Source organism: Lynx rufus, unplaced genomic scaffold, assembly GCF_022079265.1.
Source record: "Lynx rufus isolate CCGP_SWC_20201006 ecotype Redwood Valley unplaced genomic scaffold, mLynRuf1.p SCAF_2, whole genome shotgun sequence".
In the NCBI taxonomy this organism is placed as follows: Eukaryota; Metazoa; Chordata; class Mammalia; order Carnivora; family Felidae; genus Lynx; species Lynx rufus.
In genome coordinates, this window is record NW_025814834.1 from 28,392,095 (window position 1) to 28,410,868 (window position 18,774).

The window sequence follows — 18,774 nt, forward strand, 5'->3', positions numbered from 1 at the left end:
AATCGGGGCGCATGATGCCTCCAGCTTTGTTCTTCATTCTCAAGATTGCTTTGGCAATTTGGTGTCTTTTGTGGTTCCCTACAAATTTTAGGATTGTTTGTTCTATTTCTATGAAAACTGCCATTGGAATTTTGGTATGGATTCCACTGAATCTGTAGATTTCTTTGGATAGTATGGGCATTTTAACAATACTAATTCTTCCAGGGGACCCTGGGTGGCTCAGTTGGTTAACCGTCTGACTCACTATTTATGAGTTCAAGCCCTGCCTCCAGCTCTGTGCTGACAAGACGGAACCTGCTTGGGATATTCCCTCTCTCTCTCAAAAATAAATAAGTAAACTTTAAAAGAAAATACTGGGGCACCTGGGTGGCTCAGTCGGTTAAGCTCAGCTCATGATCTTGCTGTTCCCGAGTTTGAGCCCGGGTTGGTTGGGTTCTGTGCTGACAGCTCAGAGTCTGGAGCTTATTTCAGATTCTCTCTCTCTCTCTCTCTCTCTCTCTCTCTCTCTCTCTCTGCCCCTACCCTGCTCACACTCTTGTCTCTCTCTCAAAAATCAACATTAAAAAAATAATTTAAAAAAATACTAATTTCTTCCAATCCATAAGCACAAAAATCTTTCCATTTATGTGTTTCATCTTCAGTTCCTTTCATCAGTGTCTTATAGTTTTCAGTGTGCAGGTCTTTCACCTCCTTGGTTAAATTTATTCCCAGGTATTTTATTCATTTTGATGCAATTGTAAATGGAATTGTTTCCTTAATTTCTTTTTCTGATATTTCATTACAGAATTCTATTTTTAAAGTCTGCCCTTCTCTCCCCTGACATACCATTCTGCAGAGATAGCTTTTGTTAACTATAGCCAGTCTGTCTCCTTCTAGATATTTCTACTCATTTACAAATGTTAACCTTTTTTTTGCAAATGGGATCAAGCAATACTACCTTTCTGCATCTTGCCTTTTTCACTTAATAGTGTTCTGTGGACATCTGGACATACGTGCACATTTAGTACACACAAAGGTTTACCTCATTCTTTTATCAGCTATATGCATAGTCTAGTTATCTTAATTTTTAACTAGTGCATTCTCTATTAGAACCAACACTGCAGCAAACACCCTCGTTTATTTCTCTGAGCACTTGTGTGACTATGTAGTGAAAATGAGTTAATGTGGGACAGCCAGGTCAAAGGGTATGTGTGCTTTGTAGTTTCACAAGTATTGCCACTTGCCTTCTGAAAAGGTGGAACCAGTTTATACTTCCATTCAGGATCTTGAGAGTGCCTGTTTTCCTACACCCATGTTAAATTAATTAAACATTAAATTTTTTAACATTTATTTATTTTTGAGAGAGAGAGAGAGAGAGAGAGAGAGAGAGAGAGCATACATGTGCAAGTGGAGGAGGGGCAGAGAGAGGGAGACAGAGGATCCAAAGCAGGCTCGCACTGTGAGCACAGAGCCCAATGTGAGGTTCGAACTCCCGAATGGTGAGATCATGACTTGAGCCCAAATGAAGAGTCAGCCGCCTTACTGACTGAGCCACCCAGGCACCGCTTAATAACATTTTTAATCCTAGCCAACCTGAGCAATAAAAAGTAGCTTCACACTATTATTTTAATTTGTATATTTTGCCATTGTAATTAAGATTGAGCATCTTTTTTTTGTTGTTTGCCATTTGTAGTTTGTGTTCATTGCCTATTTATTTCATGAGCCTCTATTTAAATTACGTTGTTGGTCTTTTTGTTATTAATTTGAAAGAGCTCTTTCTTTATTAAGGAAATTGGCACTTTTTGATATAAATGGGAGCTGTTTTTTCCCAGTTTGTTTTTGTCATGTCATTTTGTAAGTGGTATTTTGTATTTTACTAATATTTTAATTTTGCATGTTCACATTTATCACTCTCTTATGGCTTCTAAGATTATAAAATATTTTCCCCATGTAAATATTTTGCTAACATTTTTCTCTAATTTTTTTTGTAGTTTTAAAATACTTCTATGGTTTTCTTTTTATAGTTAAATCTTCAATTTATCTGCAATTACATTTTCTTATGAAATGAGAGATTCAGTTTTATTTTTTCCACAATGTCTCACCAGTTGCCACAGCATCATTTATTAAATAATTTATCTTTACCCACTTTTACTGTATAGTAAGTTCCCATACACATTTGAACCCATATCGTGCATTTATAGATGCCCAGCATACAGACACCACAAACACAGTAGATAATATTCTTGAAAAACAGGATGTATGAAATCATAATCAGTACTGTGCGGTGAGTGGTGGTTTACTACTTGTTGACGCCTTGAGGCGAGGAATAAAAATTACCAGTTGTCTTAAGACAATGGCATGCAAGCTAATAAAGAGCACCTATTCCAGTTTATGTGCAGGGTTTGTTTTTCCTCACATCAGTAACCCAACAATGTATTAGATCAGAACCTTCTAGCCAGAAACCCATTTTGGTTTTTCATTTAATCTTAGGCACTGCTGGTCTCATAAAAGCTGTTAAGTAATAATAATGTTGAGCACTTATATTGTGCTTTCCATCCCTAAGTGCTATCTAAACTTTTAACTAATTAAATGCATTGACGACAGGAAGGGATTTGCAGACGTCTTCAGGAAAACCGATATCTGGTTGCACACCTGTGAGGGATGATTCCTAAAAAGCATTAACTCCCTCTTTGAATGGCACTCAGCAAGCAGAGGAATAAAAAGCTGGTGACATTATTTCACTTCTTTTGAAAATTTCCTTGGGTATCTTCTAATTAGTCTGGTTAAACTCACCTTTTATCTATCTCCCCAGATATTCCCTTTCTACATTCCTGGGGGTATTCAACAAGCTTCTTTTGATGTCTTCCCTGTTGGTTAATCACAAAATCATAGAATCTTCAAACTGAGAGGGATCCTTATTGATCCTGTAGTTTTGAACGACTTAGTACAATCCCTTTATTCTGTAGATAAGGAAACTGAGGCACGGAGAAGTGAAGTGACTTATAAAAAAGGTTGCACAGCTTACCGGGGACATAACTGGGGATAGAAGCCAAAAGTGTCACTCCTTTATCTGCTGTTGGTCAGCCCTGTCCTTTGTTTCTCTTTGTGAGCATTTGAATTGACCTTTTCTATTTTCTTAACTTTTTTTTCTTTTTTGTTTCCATCCTTTCCCTACTTCTCCTTCCCTTCTTCACTTTCTGCCTGTTATGTGTCTCCTGTCCTTACATGATCAGCTAATATTGCCTGGATTTCTCCTGTATTTCCGTATCTCTTCAAATGTGGAGTCTTTTGTTGTTTCCTGTTAAGATGTTTTATAGTGGTCTCTACTCAAGCCCTCTCTGAAAAGCCATACTTCTTTAATTCCTCCCACATCACATGCGTAGAGGGAGTTGTTCTGTTTTGCTTTGCTTTTCCCAGCTGTAGTTGCCACTCCTTTTAAGAAGTTACATCTCTAGTTTTGGTAAATAGGCTAGGGTTTAAGTTGATGGTAAGTCCATTTTTGTCACAGAATTTGGTGGTTACTTTAACTGATGAATTTCCCAGTTCAACTGATAATAATATAATATTTAAAATCATGTTCCATATTCAGAAAACAACACAAGATGTGACCATTTAAGAGAATTTGCACACAAGGATTAAATGTGTTGGACAAAAAAAAATCTGTAAGGCACAGCAGGTCCAGTTCAGATGGAAATCATGGCGATAAGCCTGGACCAATGCAGGCTGTGCGTCTTGTTTCCGTGCAGGAACCAAATCAGTTTAGAAATCCATTTCTACATGGCGGGTCAGTAGGCATCCAGAGACCTCAGAATTCTCAGGCTGAGCCAAACCCAGAGGCTGCACTCTGACCTAAGATATCCTTAGAAAGGCTCCTTCCTAGAGTAGTGAAATGTGCGTAAGAGGGGGAGTCTGGGTCTGTCACCAGCTGGCCAAGTGATCTTGGGCAGCACACATCACCTCTAGACCTCAGTTTTCTCATATATTAAGGAAGCTGAGTTTAAAAGATCACTTAGGGCCTTTCCTTATTTACTACTCAGTGAGTCAGTATTATCTTAACTAGAGCCAAAATGAACAATAGAGACCTAAATATAATTAATTTCAGACATATAACTAATAAACTCAACAGAGAAGTAAAATTCTGCTGACCATACCATGAGAATTTTCTGGAATTGTTTCCATTTAAACTATTTTAATTATTTTCCTCATAATTACATGTGTACCTCTATCAGACTGTATGGCCTGTTTGGGGGGCTCACAACATGTGGACCCCATAATTGTACTCACCCTTTGTGAATGTTTCCACTGGAGTTCCTTGAGGTTGTGGCCTGATGAGGCCACACCCCTGGAGGCACTTTGCCTAGTGCAGAAAACCTGTCTGAAGTAGGCCCCACCCGAGATATTTTTCTGAATAAGAAATTTGTGTTCTTGGGTTCATCTCTGTTATTCACCCATTGAAGACAATTGAAATTGAAAATTTTTTTTCTTTTATTCCCTGAGGCTGTTTCCAGCAGGAAGCAAAATGTGATCTGATAGAAATGATGATGACCACTCACAAATCTACCCAATTACATCAACCCAGATTAAATTATCACATAGTTTACAAAGTCTAAGTAGAAATTGTCACCTTTGGGAGAGGCTCAGATAAGAGCTAATTGGTGACGTCATAATCCACCCTCAGGGAAGTGCTTCATTAACCAAAGTTTCAGTCCTGTGAGAGGGGTGAGGAGCAGCTAATTAGAGAAGTTTTCTGTTTATATACAAACAACCCAGGACTGAGCCATAATAAGGGGCTCAAAGGTTAGCAATGGGGAAATGGCCTTTCAACAAACTTTTTGAAATATGAAAATCCCCTTTACTAGTTATCCCCCCTCCTTTTTAAGTAAGTTCTGAGCCCTATGTGGGTGAACTCACCACCCTGAGATCAAGAGTCAACGTGCTCTGCCGACTGAGCCAGCCGGGCTTCCTTAGTTATTTTCTATTTTTAAGAAAAATAATATGGTGGCATGCTTTTTATTTTTTATTTTTAAAGACTTACAATTAAGAATAGTAAAATTTAGAATTGAATGAAAATTAGGGATATTCTGTGTGCTAGGGTTTTCCAGCCCGGGAAGAATCTACAGACTGCTTTTTCCTAGCTCTTCACAAACTCACCTGGCCGAGATCACTGGACTTCACCATACCCACCTGTTAACGCCGACAAATGGCACTCAGAGAAAATATAGTGAGCACAACCTCTCTCATGGTCCTCTGGCCAAGCAAATGCCAACTAAATTATATTTGAAATCATTTTACAACGTGTGACAGTTTTGATTCTTTCATCTCATCAAGCTAGCTTGTTACCACTGGTGAGTGGCAGGTGGCTTTGTTTACCATGAATGGGGTCTTTGGGTTAGACTTTTAAGGAGGGGCCGTTTGTCAAGTGCAACAGGCCTCTTCATCACAGTATTCCCAACAGTTGTCCCGAGTCTAGATGTTACACAATGGCTGAGGAATGCCTGTATTGAGATGCAAGGTAACTGGACAAATCAGGGGGTAGGAATTAGCCAGTGCATGAAGAGATTCAATGAGAAAGAGTTTTTTCTTTTTTCTTGTCCAAGTCACTAGTGGTCTGTCCCTCTCCCCCCGTAGATCTTGAATGTTGTGGTGGTGCCAAGGGAGTGAAGGCAACGGACACAAAAGAATCATTTGTGCCCTTTTCCCAATCCCACAGATCTCTATTGGCCACAGACCTTGAACATGACACTGCAATTTCCTGGTGCCACACATGAGTAATAAGCAGCTGTTTCTGAAACTGTGGTTTGGAGAAGGCAGCACTAGGTTATTTTTTAACTTAATTGTAATTTTTGATTGGTCTGCAAGAAAGTAAATCAAATAAAGACTGTTGTCTTAGTCTGCAAGAAAGCCATAGGCCTCAAATTCCAATGCTGACCATCTTGACCAGAATAGAAAGGGGGGGAAACGTGTGTATCCCTGAACTGGAAGTTCAACCAGGCAGCTTTCGTGGGCTGCAGTCACACAAGACGGATAAGCAGATTTAGTATATTTGTCAGCCAGCTGGATCATGAAAAGTGCTATTTGGCGGCTCCTGGAGTTTTAGAACTACCTGAAATGATGAGTGAAAAGAATTTGTAGAAAGATTGCAAAAGTAAAAAAAAAAAAAAAAAAAAAATAGCAAAACGGGGAAGAAGATACCAGCTTGGTGTTGATTTTGCCCTTATCCTCCCATGTGATGAGAGGACGCATAGTTTTAAATTACAAATGAAAGTGTGTATTCTTTGACTACCTGACCCTTAAAAAACTCTGAAATAATCACATATGCACAGTCTCCAACTAGGTAGATCAGACTAGTACGTTCCTTAGTACAAGAAATTAAGTTTAATGGAAAACAGAAGCAAACTCCTTTTCACTATTTTGGACATCTGCCTTTTCTCAAGGAGATAGGGCAGTTTGGCATGGACAAGGTGAAGGAGGTTGAGTGTGGGGGGTGGGAAAGGGGGGAAGAGCTACATATGTTTTCTGCTAATTACTTTGTCATAATTTTATCCACATAGGCTGGCACTTTGGGGACGATAAATGGAGGGATAACCAAACCTCATGTCAGAGATCTATTTCACCTTCACTCGTGACTTATCTAAATGACCACCTGGTTAACTAAAACCAGTAGCCTTGTTATGCTAAACATGGAATGGCCTTGTGACTTTTGATGGATTGTGATGAAGTTCTATTAACTTGTGACCAATTTAATTACAAGAATGAAAAGATTAAGAAAGACAATTTCCAAGTGTTGCTAAAGTATTATATGAGTGATTCAAATCAAGCTTGAGGTGTGTTACATGTCTTTCCCCAGCATTCGGGCTGCCTGTCTGTCGTATGAGCTCTGTTCTCTCAATAACAGCAGTGTTGAACGGAATGGATCTATACACTTTACATTAATCTCAACTGATCCTATCCAAACAGAAAGACAGTCTGATGCCTTTTAAAAATGACATGTAGGGGCACCTGGGTGGCTCAGTTGGTTGAGTGGCTGACTTCGGCTCAGGTCATGATCTCGCAGCTCATGAGTTTGAGCCCCGCGTTGGGCTCTGTGCTGACAGCTCAGAGCCTGGAGCCTGCTTTGGGTTCTGTGATTGTCTCTCTCTTCCCCTACCCTGCTTGTGCTCTGTCTTTCTCTCTCTCTCTCTCTCTCTCTCTCTCTCTCTCTCTCTCCCACAAATAAGTAAACATTAAAAGTAAATAAAATAAAATAAGTAAAAATGACATGTAAAAAAAAAACCTTTTTGGGGTGCCTGGTGGCTTAGTCGGTTGAGCGTTCTACTTTAGCTCAGGTCATGATCTCACAGTTCATGAGTTCAAGCCCCACATCAGGCTCACTGCTGTCAGTGAGGATGGGATCCTCTGTCCCCCTCTCTCTCTCTACCCGTCCCCCCTCTCATGCTCTCTCTCCCTCTCTCTCTCTCTTAAAAATAAACATTAAAAGAAAGACCTTTTTTTCTCCCCCTTGCTATAAATCACAAGTGTTTGAAATAAAGAATCTAAATCATATAAAGTTTCTGTTTCGATTAAGATAAGCTAATAATAAGCTATGGTTTATTGATTACTTGCTCTAAGTTAGACATTATGCCCAGTACTTTCATTATGTTAAATCTGATCCTTCCTTCAACGCTGCAAGGTAGACATTATCCTGATTTTTAAGTTGAGGAACTAAGGCTCAAAGAGGTTAAGTAACTTGCCAAATTTGGTCTCATGGCTGGAAGGCAGATGAAGTAGAATTTGTGCTCTGCCTTGCTGCTTCCCCTTACCCAGAAACAACTAAGTTCTGAGGGAATATGGAAAACTCTGTAATGTCAATCTCTCTGGGAGACTGATGAATCAACTCCCACACACCAGAAAAATAGTCAAGTCGACAAGAAGCAAAAATGATAGATTTTTTAAAAACAAGCTTTGACCAGTTTTATTAAGGATGCACTTTTGTGATTTACTTTGTCCTGGTTGGTCCTGGCTTGCTCTCAGTGATATCAGAATCTCCTGGATCGACTCTAATCTAAATAACGCAGTTAGTGGAACTTTTCCTCATGCTGGACCCTATCGAAGACTTGTTACTCTGGGCAGTAATACTGCCTAGGGAGGTACTCCAACTTAGGGTTGACACAGAAGACTTCTCTCAGGTTGTGCACTTGCTGGCCACCTATTGGCTTGTTGGACATTTGACTTTTTGCTGCCCATAGTCATTTTCCAGGTCCATTGGTATCCTGGCAGCTCTTTTCTACTTTGTTCTCAGTTGGAACCTGAAGATAGTGGCTGCTTGGGCTTTGGTCTTCTTTGGCGCCACTATCTTCATGGTGTTTATGGAATATGTCCCTAGCCTTAAGCCCCCACCAAGATGGCTAGGAATTGGGAATGAAAGTTGCAAGACTCTTGGGGGCAGGAGGAGATGGCAGAGGCGGGACATTTGGTTTCTTTTTACGCAGTTGTTCAAAACAAAGATAGATCTGGTTTTTAAAAAGAACCCTAGGAGATTTCACACCTGGAATCTACTTCTTTATAGTAATAAGACCTCTAGACCAGAAGCCCTAATAGCTAGATTCTGTTCCCAGTGTTGCTAGTAGTTGGATTCAAAGACAAGACTTAAACCTCCTACATATATCTGTACCTCTGGCAAACTGTAAGTATGAAGTTTTCCTTTCTGTAATATTAAAAAATTCAAAAATAAATGTATAGACTATTACCTCACTGTCCTGGAGGAGAAACTTTCAGCATCTTCAGCTCTTTGGAACGTGGCCATGAACCTAAGCTAACACATAGGAAGAGTAATTAATCAAGTGTAAAGAAGCAAAAAAAGTTCCTGAACAGCTGAGCAACCACCAGGTCCACGCACTCTTTGTGCTCCTCCCCAAATCACACAGCAGAATGACTGAAAATGTTTGTGACACAAAGACAGCCCTGAAATGTGACTGCTGCTGCTGCCAAGGAGGGAAAACAGGAACACCTCCCTGGTCAGTCAACAAGAGCTTACGTCCCTGGCAGAGAGGGGACATTTAAGACAAGTATGAGACTCAGTCTTTGCCTTCAAGCAATTGACATTCTCAGATTTCTCCATATAAAGTCACCATTTTATAGGTAGTATCACCATTTTTATATGTTCGATCTAGTTGGATAAACAAAACAATCACATGTTAAACAATAGTAAAGAGTACAAAACAGCATCAAGTTCTGTATTAAGTTATATGATGTAAAAGTAAATTATACAAAGCACAAGACATTCATAACAGCTGAAGTAGCCAAAGATGGCTTTCCACATCAAGCTGACTAGATCTGAGCTATGAAGCCTAGATGAAATTTAAATAAGTGTTAAGAAGTGAAACTTAAGATAGAGGAAATGACAAGGGTGAGGGCCCAAGAGCAAATGTAAGCACATTCTACACAGGGAAAAGTTTTCTCACAGCATAAGTTATACAGTGAAAAATGGAAACTGAACTTAGATAAATAGTATGGATGGAATCAGCTTATGGAGACACTTGCACACCAAGCAAAAATGTAAGCTCCAATCCCGTCCAGTTCATTCTTGTATTGAGTGCCTGGGACACAGTAACTCAATATCATTTTATGAAATGAATGAGTGAAGAGATTTTCTTAATGATAAAATAAGAACTCACCAAGATTTGAAAGAAGAGATGATACTTGATAAAAGCGATGTCCAAAACTGATTAGTATATACACTGGATGGACCAAAGGGAAAAGGCTGGCATCCAGAAATAAAACTAGAAGATTATTTCATCAGTCTAGAGAACAGTGATAATAGGCTGGGGAAGACAGGAAAAAGGGACTTACACCAGAGATATTCAAAAAAGAATCAACGTGAATCTTGAAAACACTATGCTGAATGAAAGAAGCCAGCCACAAAAGGCCATATATTGTATGATTCTATTGATATGAAATGGCCAACATAGGTAAATCTATAGAAGAAAAAGTAGATTATTGGTTGCCTAGAGCTTGGGGGAGAAGGGATAGGTTAGGGGGCAAATGGGAGTAACTTCTAACGGGTACAGGTTTTTTTGGAAGACTTGATGAAATGTTCTACAATTGACTGTGATGATGGTGCACATCTGTAACTATACTAAAAAACACTTCATTGTAGACTTTAAATAGGTGAATTACATCGCGTGTGAATTACATCTCAATAAAGCTGTTATTTAAAAAAAGAGGGAGTGAATAAATATGGTGAATGACAATATATGTGTTTGATGGAGAAAATGAGCCACTCACTATAGATTCTATAATTTCCAGTTTGATTCTCATCGAAATACCAAGAATATCCACTAACACCATTATTACTTAAAATTTTTTTAGGATCACTGGATGATAAAGTAAGGCATGAAACATAAGAGATACAATATTAGAAAGGAAGGGACCAAGTTATCACTTTCAGAAAACCCCAAGAAATTACCTAAAAAAGATTTGCATTCATGAAAATTCAGTAATATATGTAAGATATCCCAATGTCAGTATATTCTAATATATAAGCAGTAGCTAATAAGAAAGCATATTATACAAAAGTTTAACCTTGAGATAATCTAAATAGTAGTGTGAGTAGCTTAAACTGGGGGAAAAAAACCCAGAAAATTTTATTAGGCAATAACAAATGAAGATTTAATAAAATAGAGATATAGACAAGGTTCTTTGATAGGGAGAATAAATATTATAAAGATACCGATCCTCAAATTAATTTTTAAAGTTTATTAAAGTCCACATGTAGGAATAAATATACGTTTCTGACAGTATAAGTTTGTTGAAGTATTTCAGAAGCCTTCAAAATGCAAAATGTTCGTACCCTTTGTCTCAAGGAAGTTTTCTAAAAGAAAAAAAAAAAAAAAACCTTTATGCACGAGATGCCCAGTCTTCTCCTTTAGATCCTCCTTTCATGTCTTCCTCCATATCTTCCCTTCTCACCATCTGTCCCTTCAAAGAACCTTTACTCACCTGGTTTCCAGGCTCTTCTATATACTGCTGTTTCCCCCCTAAATGAACTATATCTTGTTAGAACATCTCTCTGAATGTGTCACTAACCTTAATTTGTTTAGGAAAGAGTAACATAAGTAAAACCAAACTCAGCTGCACTGTTGTTACCACAATTTAGAGCTAACCCTATGACACATTGGAAAGTGTTTGATATAAGATTTGGTAGTTGTTGTTTCTTAGAAAGTGTGTATCGTGTGTTGGTATTAGGAGTACCTGTTACTGGGGTTTATCGAAGTTAATGGTCCTTGAGAAAACAAATAAAAGGAGGTCTATCTATGGCTTCTAAAGGAAATGGAGAGGAGAGTAAGTTAAAGAATGGTGGAAATGTACCTGCTTAACTCAAAAAACAGCAGCATAATTTCTACCCCCTTTATTAAGAAAAAAAAATCCACTCTTATAAAGCAGTGAACTTTATTTTTCTGTTCACTTTCTGCATCGTAATACAAAAATAGTATACATTGTTTCTTATAAAAAGAACTACATATATACAAAATGAAAGACTTGCTTTTCCAACTTGTTCCCTTCCTTAGAGTTAACTACTGTTACATTCATTTTTAAAACATGAGATTATTCCATGATGTTTAAAAACCACTTTGAGTTTTTTATCTCCAGTATTAGGTAGAGCTTCATTTTTTGCAAAATGCTTTATTAGATTCCTTGCAGTCTTTTATTTTTATCAGCTACTGCTATTTATTCACCTTGACATTGTAATTTCTCTTTAGGTATGACTTACTACATTTCCCTCAGATGTTATTTTTATGTAAAATTGTCATTTTAACTCTGTATTTATTTGAAAGGATCCAGCTACTAGCAGTTATTTCCAGCTACTTCCAAACTAACTTTAATGTTCATTCTTTTCTTATATCAAAATCAGCATGTATATGCAGGTGCATTAATGAGAGAGAAGTAAAGGCAGATGTTTTTCTTGTTAGTATTGAACTGCTGAAGTCTTTGAAGCTCATGCAGTATTAGTTCAACGAGATCTGACTAACACTGGTTCCAGACTCATGGATGTTTGCAGGCTAACCGGTGAGGTAACAGTGGGAGGTAGGCAGATACAAGACAGTAGGGCCTGGCGGGGACAACTGTCCGCTGCAGAGCACGTGCCTCAGTAGGAGCAGACGGCCCCTACTCACAGCCAGAATCATCATCATGTTGGAATTCAGGCCTAGTTTTGCTATATCTAATGATTTTTCAAAAGAAGCCAAAAATATGGGTATTTATGTGAAATCTCCCAATTATTAAATTGGCTCACTTTTTAAAACACTGAGAGATTAAAAAAAAAAAAAATCCTCAGGCTGAATGTGGCCCTCAGACGGTCAAGTTGCAACCTCTTTATATTAACATACTTATCAGCAGCAAAAGAAACCTATTTTTCCACATTTGTTACATGTTGTTGGGGAGACGGTGAAAAGGCTATCCTATTAACTCATCAGAGGAAAGGGATTACTGAATTTACAGCACAACATTCGACATTAATATTTACCTTGTATGTGTCCTATTTTGGGAAACACACCATACTTAGGCCACACCATAACGGTATGCTGGTCTACGAAAGTAGAGTTCCCCATTTGTTGGTCCTCAACTCCCTGTATCACACTACAAAGAAAGAGGAATACAAAAGAAGTTTCAACATCTTCATTTTCCAACCTCCAGTGGTTTAAACCAGAGAGCTCTTTTGGAGTGAAAATACTACGTCTTTTCTTTCTCAGCGTTGCTGAGAAATTATAATTAGAGGTTTTCCTGTTGTGTAAAGGAAAGGAATTCCAGTCCTCCTGCGTCTGCAAGACTTCTGTTCTCAATGAATTTGCTTCCCTGTCCCATTTCTCTTTCTGCAGGTGATAGAGGGGAAGCTGGCTCCATTCTTGGGCAAGGTCATTAAATTTGCCACCTCACACGTGTACAGCTGCAGTCTTTGTAGCCAGAAGGGGTTCATCTGTGAAATCTGTAACAATGGAGAGATCCTCTACCCTTTTGAGGATATTTCAACAAGCAGGTACAGAATCTCTTGTCTTAACAAAAGTATACCTGAATATGTCACATGTCGTTCTGTTTGGCCTGATCAGGCCGACTTTTAGTCAAGTACCGTATATCTGTCTCTTACCTTGTATCAGATTCCTCTTATTCTTGGAGAATATTTTTTGACCTTTTGGTTTCCTATATTTATTCCCAACTCACTTCACTGTCTTTATCCAGAATGAGATAACAGAGTTGCAAAGAAACATCACCTATTTCTCCCTTCTTAGGTAACAAAGAGGGTTCAGATTCATTTTTAGAATGAAGATTAGGGAGGATGAATCCTCACAACATTTCAGGGCCAAGTGATAGGCAATGGGAAATTGCAGTCTCAGAGCAAGGCCAAAACCGTCCCAACTGCCAGGAATAAAACTACAAGACACTGGGGAACAGCTGTCTGGCTCGCCACATGCTTTTCTCCACAGATGCGCTGCAGTGTGGCGATGAAAGTTTTAGGATCCAAAGGAGGGAAAAGTGGGAGTTTATGTGGGATTATTTTTCTAACCAAAGTAATATTTGGGCATCATCACATTCGTTGGTTGATGGATGATTTTTCCCCCCACTAACTTGAGACCAGGGTTTTTACTATTGCTTTTCTTGAATCACAAAACGATACGTATCACTTTTCCTTTCATCCCAAAAGCATCATAGAAATATATACTGTTTCTGTATCTGTGCACTGGCTTCTTTGGCCATGAAATCATGCCTCATTTCCCACCCAGCAGGGCTCACTTACACTGTGGTTCCGAACAGAAGGGAGGCATTGTAGCCAGGGGGAGTTGAAGCATGTAGGCTAGAGCTAAGATATTAAGAGTTGACTCAGCCCTTCTGGCCTCTTCTTAAACCCAAAGACTCTTTGTAAATATACAGGAACTTGAGTTGGCCCCACACATAGAAAGATAAACACATACGCACACATATACATGCTCCAGCCTCGTTTCCTGAGTACAGGTACTTAGCTCATGGCCTAGAGATTATATACTTCTTAAAAATGTGCACCACACAAAAACTTGTACACAAACATTCGTAGTAGTATTCATAATAGCCAGAAAGTGGAAACAACATAAATGTCCAGCTGATGAATGGATAAACAAAATGTGGTATATCCATACGATGGAATATTATTCAGCATAAAAAGGAATGAAGTACTAACATGCTGTAGTGTGGCTGAACCTTAAAAACATTATGCCAAGTGAAAGATGCCAGATACGGAAAGCTGTATATTTTATGTTCTGTGTATATGAAATGTCCCAAATAGGCCAATCCAGAGAAACAGAAAGTACATTAGTCGTTGCCTGGGGCATGGGGGAAAAGGAAGAGAGTAACTCCTAATGGGTGCAGATTTCTTTTAGGGATGATGAAAATGTTCTGGAATTCGATTGTGGTGACAGTAACGTGGTCTTGTGAATACGTTAAAAATCAGTGAATTGTATACTTTAAAAGAATGAATTTTATGGTATGTGAATTAGATCACAATCAAAAGTATTTAATAGAAAATAAAACAAATTAAAAAATGCTTCCAACTCTATAAACCATATGCTGGATCACAAAACAAGTTTTAATAAATTTTTAAAAACTGAAACCATACCAAGTATGTTCTCTGACACATTGAATTAAGATCCCCAGTAGCAAAAAAATATGAGAAACCTCAAATATTTGGATAAAAAAAACAGTACACACTAAAAACTTATGGGTCAAAGAAGAAATAAATCACAAGAGAAATTTTAAAATATTTTGGAAAAGGGGCTCCTGGGTGGCCCAGTCAGTTAAGCATCTGACTCTTGATCTCAGCTCAGATCTTGATCTCAGGTAGTGAGTTCAAGCCCCACATTGGACTCCATGCTAGGTGTGAAGCTGTATCTATCTATCTATCTATCTAATGAATGAACATGAAATATAAAATGTCAAAATGTATGGAATGCAGCTAACATAGTACTTAGGGTGAAACCTATAGCTATAAATATATCATGGAAAACATGTCAGAAAAAAAGGAAAGGTCTCAAATCCATTACCTAAAATTCCACCTTAAGACACTAGATAACAGAGCAAACTAAATCGAAAGCAAGCAGAGGAAGGAAAGAGTAAAGATTAGAGCAGACATTAATGAAATGGAAGATAGAAAAAAAAATACATTAATGAAATCAAAAGTTGGTTTTTTGAAAGAATCAACAAAATTGATAATCCTTTAGCAAGACTGACCAAGAAATTAAGAGAAAAGAAACAAATACTCAAAATCAGGAGTGAAAAAGGAAAAGGCAGTTAAAAGAACTATAAAGAGATACCACAAGTGACTTTATTCCAACAAGTTAGACAACTTAGATGAAATGGACAAATTTCTAGAAAGACAAATTACCAAAATAGACTCAAGAAGAAGTAGAAATATGAATAGCCCTATAACAAGTAAAGAAACTGAATTAGTAGTTTTTAAATCTGCTCATAAAGAAGCCAGATGCCTTCATGATGAATTTTGTTGAATATTTTAAAAAATAATACCAGTCCTTCACACAGGGATAAAGAGGGGCATTACATCATGATAAAGGGATCAGTCTTCCAAGAAGACACAACAATCCTTAATGTGTATGAAGAGAGTCAAAAGACATGCAGCAAAAAACCCCTAATAGAACTACAAGGAGAAACAGACAAACCCACAATTATATATCCACTATTATACTTAGAGACTTCAACACCCCTCTGTCAGTAACAGATCCAGCAGGCAGAAAATCAGTTTAAGCATATCGTTAAACTGAAAAGCACTATCAGTCAACTGGATCTAATTGACATCTCTGCCAATTCATGTTGTTCATCCAACAACAACAGAATATGCATTCTTCTGAAGTTTACATGGAACATTTAACAAGAGAGACCACATTCTGGGCCACAAAACACATCTGAAGAAATTTACAAGAATAGAAATCATGCACAGTACGCTCCCAGGCCATAATGAAATTAAACTAGGAATCAGTAACAATGTTACTTTTACGGTACCTGTAAAATCCCAACGTACTTGGAGATTAAACAATATGTTTCTAAATAACACGAGTTGATCATTGATGTCCACACAAAACCCTGCACAGGGATGTTTATAGCGGGTCTACTTGTAATCGCCAAAACCTGAGAACAACCAGGATATCCTTCAGTATGTGGATGGTTAAATAAACTGTGGTATACCCATGCAATGGAGTATTCTCCAATAATAAAGGAAATGAGGTATCTAGACACAAAAGGACATGGAGGAACCTTAAATGCATATTACTAGGTGAAAGAAGCCAGTCTGAAAAGGCTGTATACTGGATGATTCCAACTGTATGACATTCTGGAAGAGGCAAAACTGTAGAGACAGTACAAAATCAAATCAAATCAAATCAGTGATTACCAGGGGCTTGGGAATGCATAAGGCGAGATGAATAGGTGAAGCACACACAGGTTTTTTTAGGGCAGTAAAATTATGCTGTACGGTTCTGTAATGGTACACACATGACGTTTTACATTTGTCAAAACCCATAGAACCGTAGAACACAGAGTGAGCCTTAATTTAGATTGTGGACTTTAGTTGATAATAATGTGTGAATATTGGTACATTCACTGTAACCAGTGTGCCACACTAATGTAAGATATTAATAGAGAAAACTGGGGGTTAAGGTAGTATTATGGAAACTGTACTAACAGCTCAATTTTTCTGTCCATCTGAACTGTTCTAGGGGTGCCTGGCTGGCTCAGTTGGTAGAGCATGCGACTCTGGATCTCAGGGTTGTGGGTTCAAGCCCCACATTGGGGGTAGAGGTTACTTAAAAAAATGAAAGTTAAAAAAATAAATAAATAAATAAATAAAAGTGAAAAAAAACTGTCCTAAAAAATAAAGTCTATTTTTAAAAAAGACAATTCATCCAGCTGAACAGTTGACTCAAATACCAAAGCTGATCAATGTGAATAAACTTTATTAGAACAATTTTAGACTTACAGAAAAATCACAAAGATAGTACAGAGAATTACCATAGACCCCACACCCAGTTTTTCTCTTATTAACATCTTACATTGATATATTTGTTACTATTAATGAACCAATACTGATACATTATTATTAGCTGAAGTCCATAGCTTTTTCAGATTTCCTTAAACTTTTTCAATGTTTATTTATTTATTTTGAGAGAGAGTGTGTGCATGCAAGCAGGGGCAGGGCAGAGAGAGAAGAGAGGGAGAATCCCAAGCAGGCTCCATTCTGTCAGCACAGAGATCAACACAGGGCTCGAACGCACGAACCGTGAGACCATGACCGGAGCCAAAATCAACAGTAGGACATTTAACTGACTCAGCCACCCAGGTCCCCCAAGATTTCCTTAGTTTTTACCCCATTATTATTTCTGTTTCAGAACATCTCCCTAAGCTCCTCTTGGCTGTGACAACTTCTCAGACTGTTTTTAGGACATTGACAGTTTTGAGAAGTACTAGTATTTTGTAGAATCCCTCTGTGGGGATAGACCTGATATTTTTCTTTTGATTAGACTGGGTTTTATGGGTTTGGGGAGGAGGAGTGCAGAGATAAAGTGCCATTTCCATCATATCATATCACAGGGACATGCTATCAACATGACTTATCACTGCAAAGTTTGTGTCAGGTTTCTCCACTGTTGATACTCTTCTCCTCTGACCCTTCTCCATTGTTACCCTCTTTTAAAGGAAGTCACTATGGGGGCACCTGGGTGGCTCAGTCAGTGGAGCATCCGACTTCAGATCAGGTCATGATATGGTTTGTGAGCTCGGGCCCTGCGTCGGGCTCTAGGACTCCCGGCTGTCAGCACAGAGCCCACCTCGGATCCTCTGTACCCCCCCCCAACTCCCTCCCCCTGCTCACGCTCTCTCTCTCAAAAATAAACAAGGCTTTAAAACATAAATAAATAAAGGAAGTCACTATGTGCAGCCTACAGTTAAGGAGTGAAGATTATGCTCCACTTCCCTTGGGAGTGGAGTCTATACAAAATCACTTGGAATCCTGCATGAGTGATTTGTCTCTTCTTCCCATTTATTTTTTTAAAATTATCTATTCATGTCAGTGTGGGCATGTGCATATTTATTTTATATTTTTGGTTATAACCCAGTATTACTTTACTTTGTTGCCCAGACTGTTCCAACTTTGGCCATCGGCTCTTTCAGCTGGTGCCTGCATCACCTTGACACCCTCCTACCATTGTGGGATGTTTGTTTCCGAGAATTTCTGTACTTTCTGGTGCTACCAGACATTCCAGACTCATCATATATATTTCTTGCCCTAATCCTACAAGTAGCCGTTTCTCCAAGGAGCCTGGGTTCCTTTTTTGGAAAATATTAGAAACCAACATGAGGGCACTTAGACTGCACACCCGCTTTTAAAGCCCTCGGTCCCAGGACTCATCCCTTGAGGAGGGATGAGAAGAGAGATGCTTCCCTCTGACTACACATCAGAATTTCCTGTGAGACTTGTTGGGTTGTTTTAACTCTGAGCATCTTTATCTTCAGAGTCTCCCCGTGTGATTCTGCATGGCAGCCAGAAGAAAGAATCACTCCTCTAAGATGGCTGTGGCCATAGTCAGACGTGCCAGATACTTACAGTCCGAATGACCACATTAACACGTCTGTGGACTCAGAGGGCCCTTCACCCAGCAGGAAGGAATATGTAGCTATTTAGAATCTTCCGTTTCTCTCTTGGTCAGATGCAGTTCTCTAAGCTGCACAAATGTCTGAGAGCAAAGGAGCCCTTACCAGCCTACCTGGAATTTCAGGTTGATAATA

The 18,774-nt window shown here is 38.6% G+C and overlaps 1 protein-coding gene and 1 non-coding gene across 6 annotated transcripts in view; both read left to right on the top strand.

The window, feature by feature from the left end:
• Positions 1 to 18,774, top strand: part of PLEKHM3 (pleckstrin homology domain containing M3) — a 198,264-nt gene that overhangs the window by 152,400 nt on the left and 27,090 nt on the right. For 3 of the 5 annotated variants that reach the window (XM_047082243.1, XM_047082242.1, XM_047082244.1), the window contains one exon: positions 12,834 to 12,991. The exons of 1 other annotated variant lie outside the window; for it this stretch is intronic. In XM_047082243.1, coding sequence (XP_046938199.1) covers positions 12,834 to 12,991 — 158 coding nt within the window. Of the gene's footprint in view, positions 1 to 12,833; positions 12,992 to 18,774 lie in introns of those variants that run through there. One more of the 5 variants, XM_047082245.1, reaches the window with a different exon arrangement.
• Positions 16,714 to 16,786, top strand: TRNAQ-CUG (transfer RNA glutamine (anticodon CUG)). The gene has a single exon. It is a non-coding gene; the product is annotated as a tRNA-Gln (tRNA).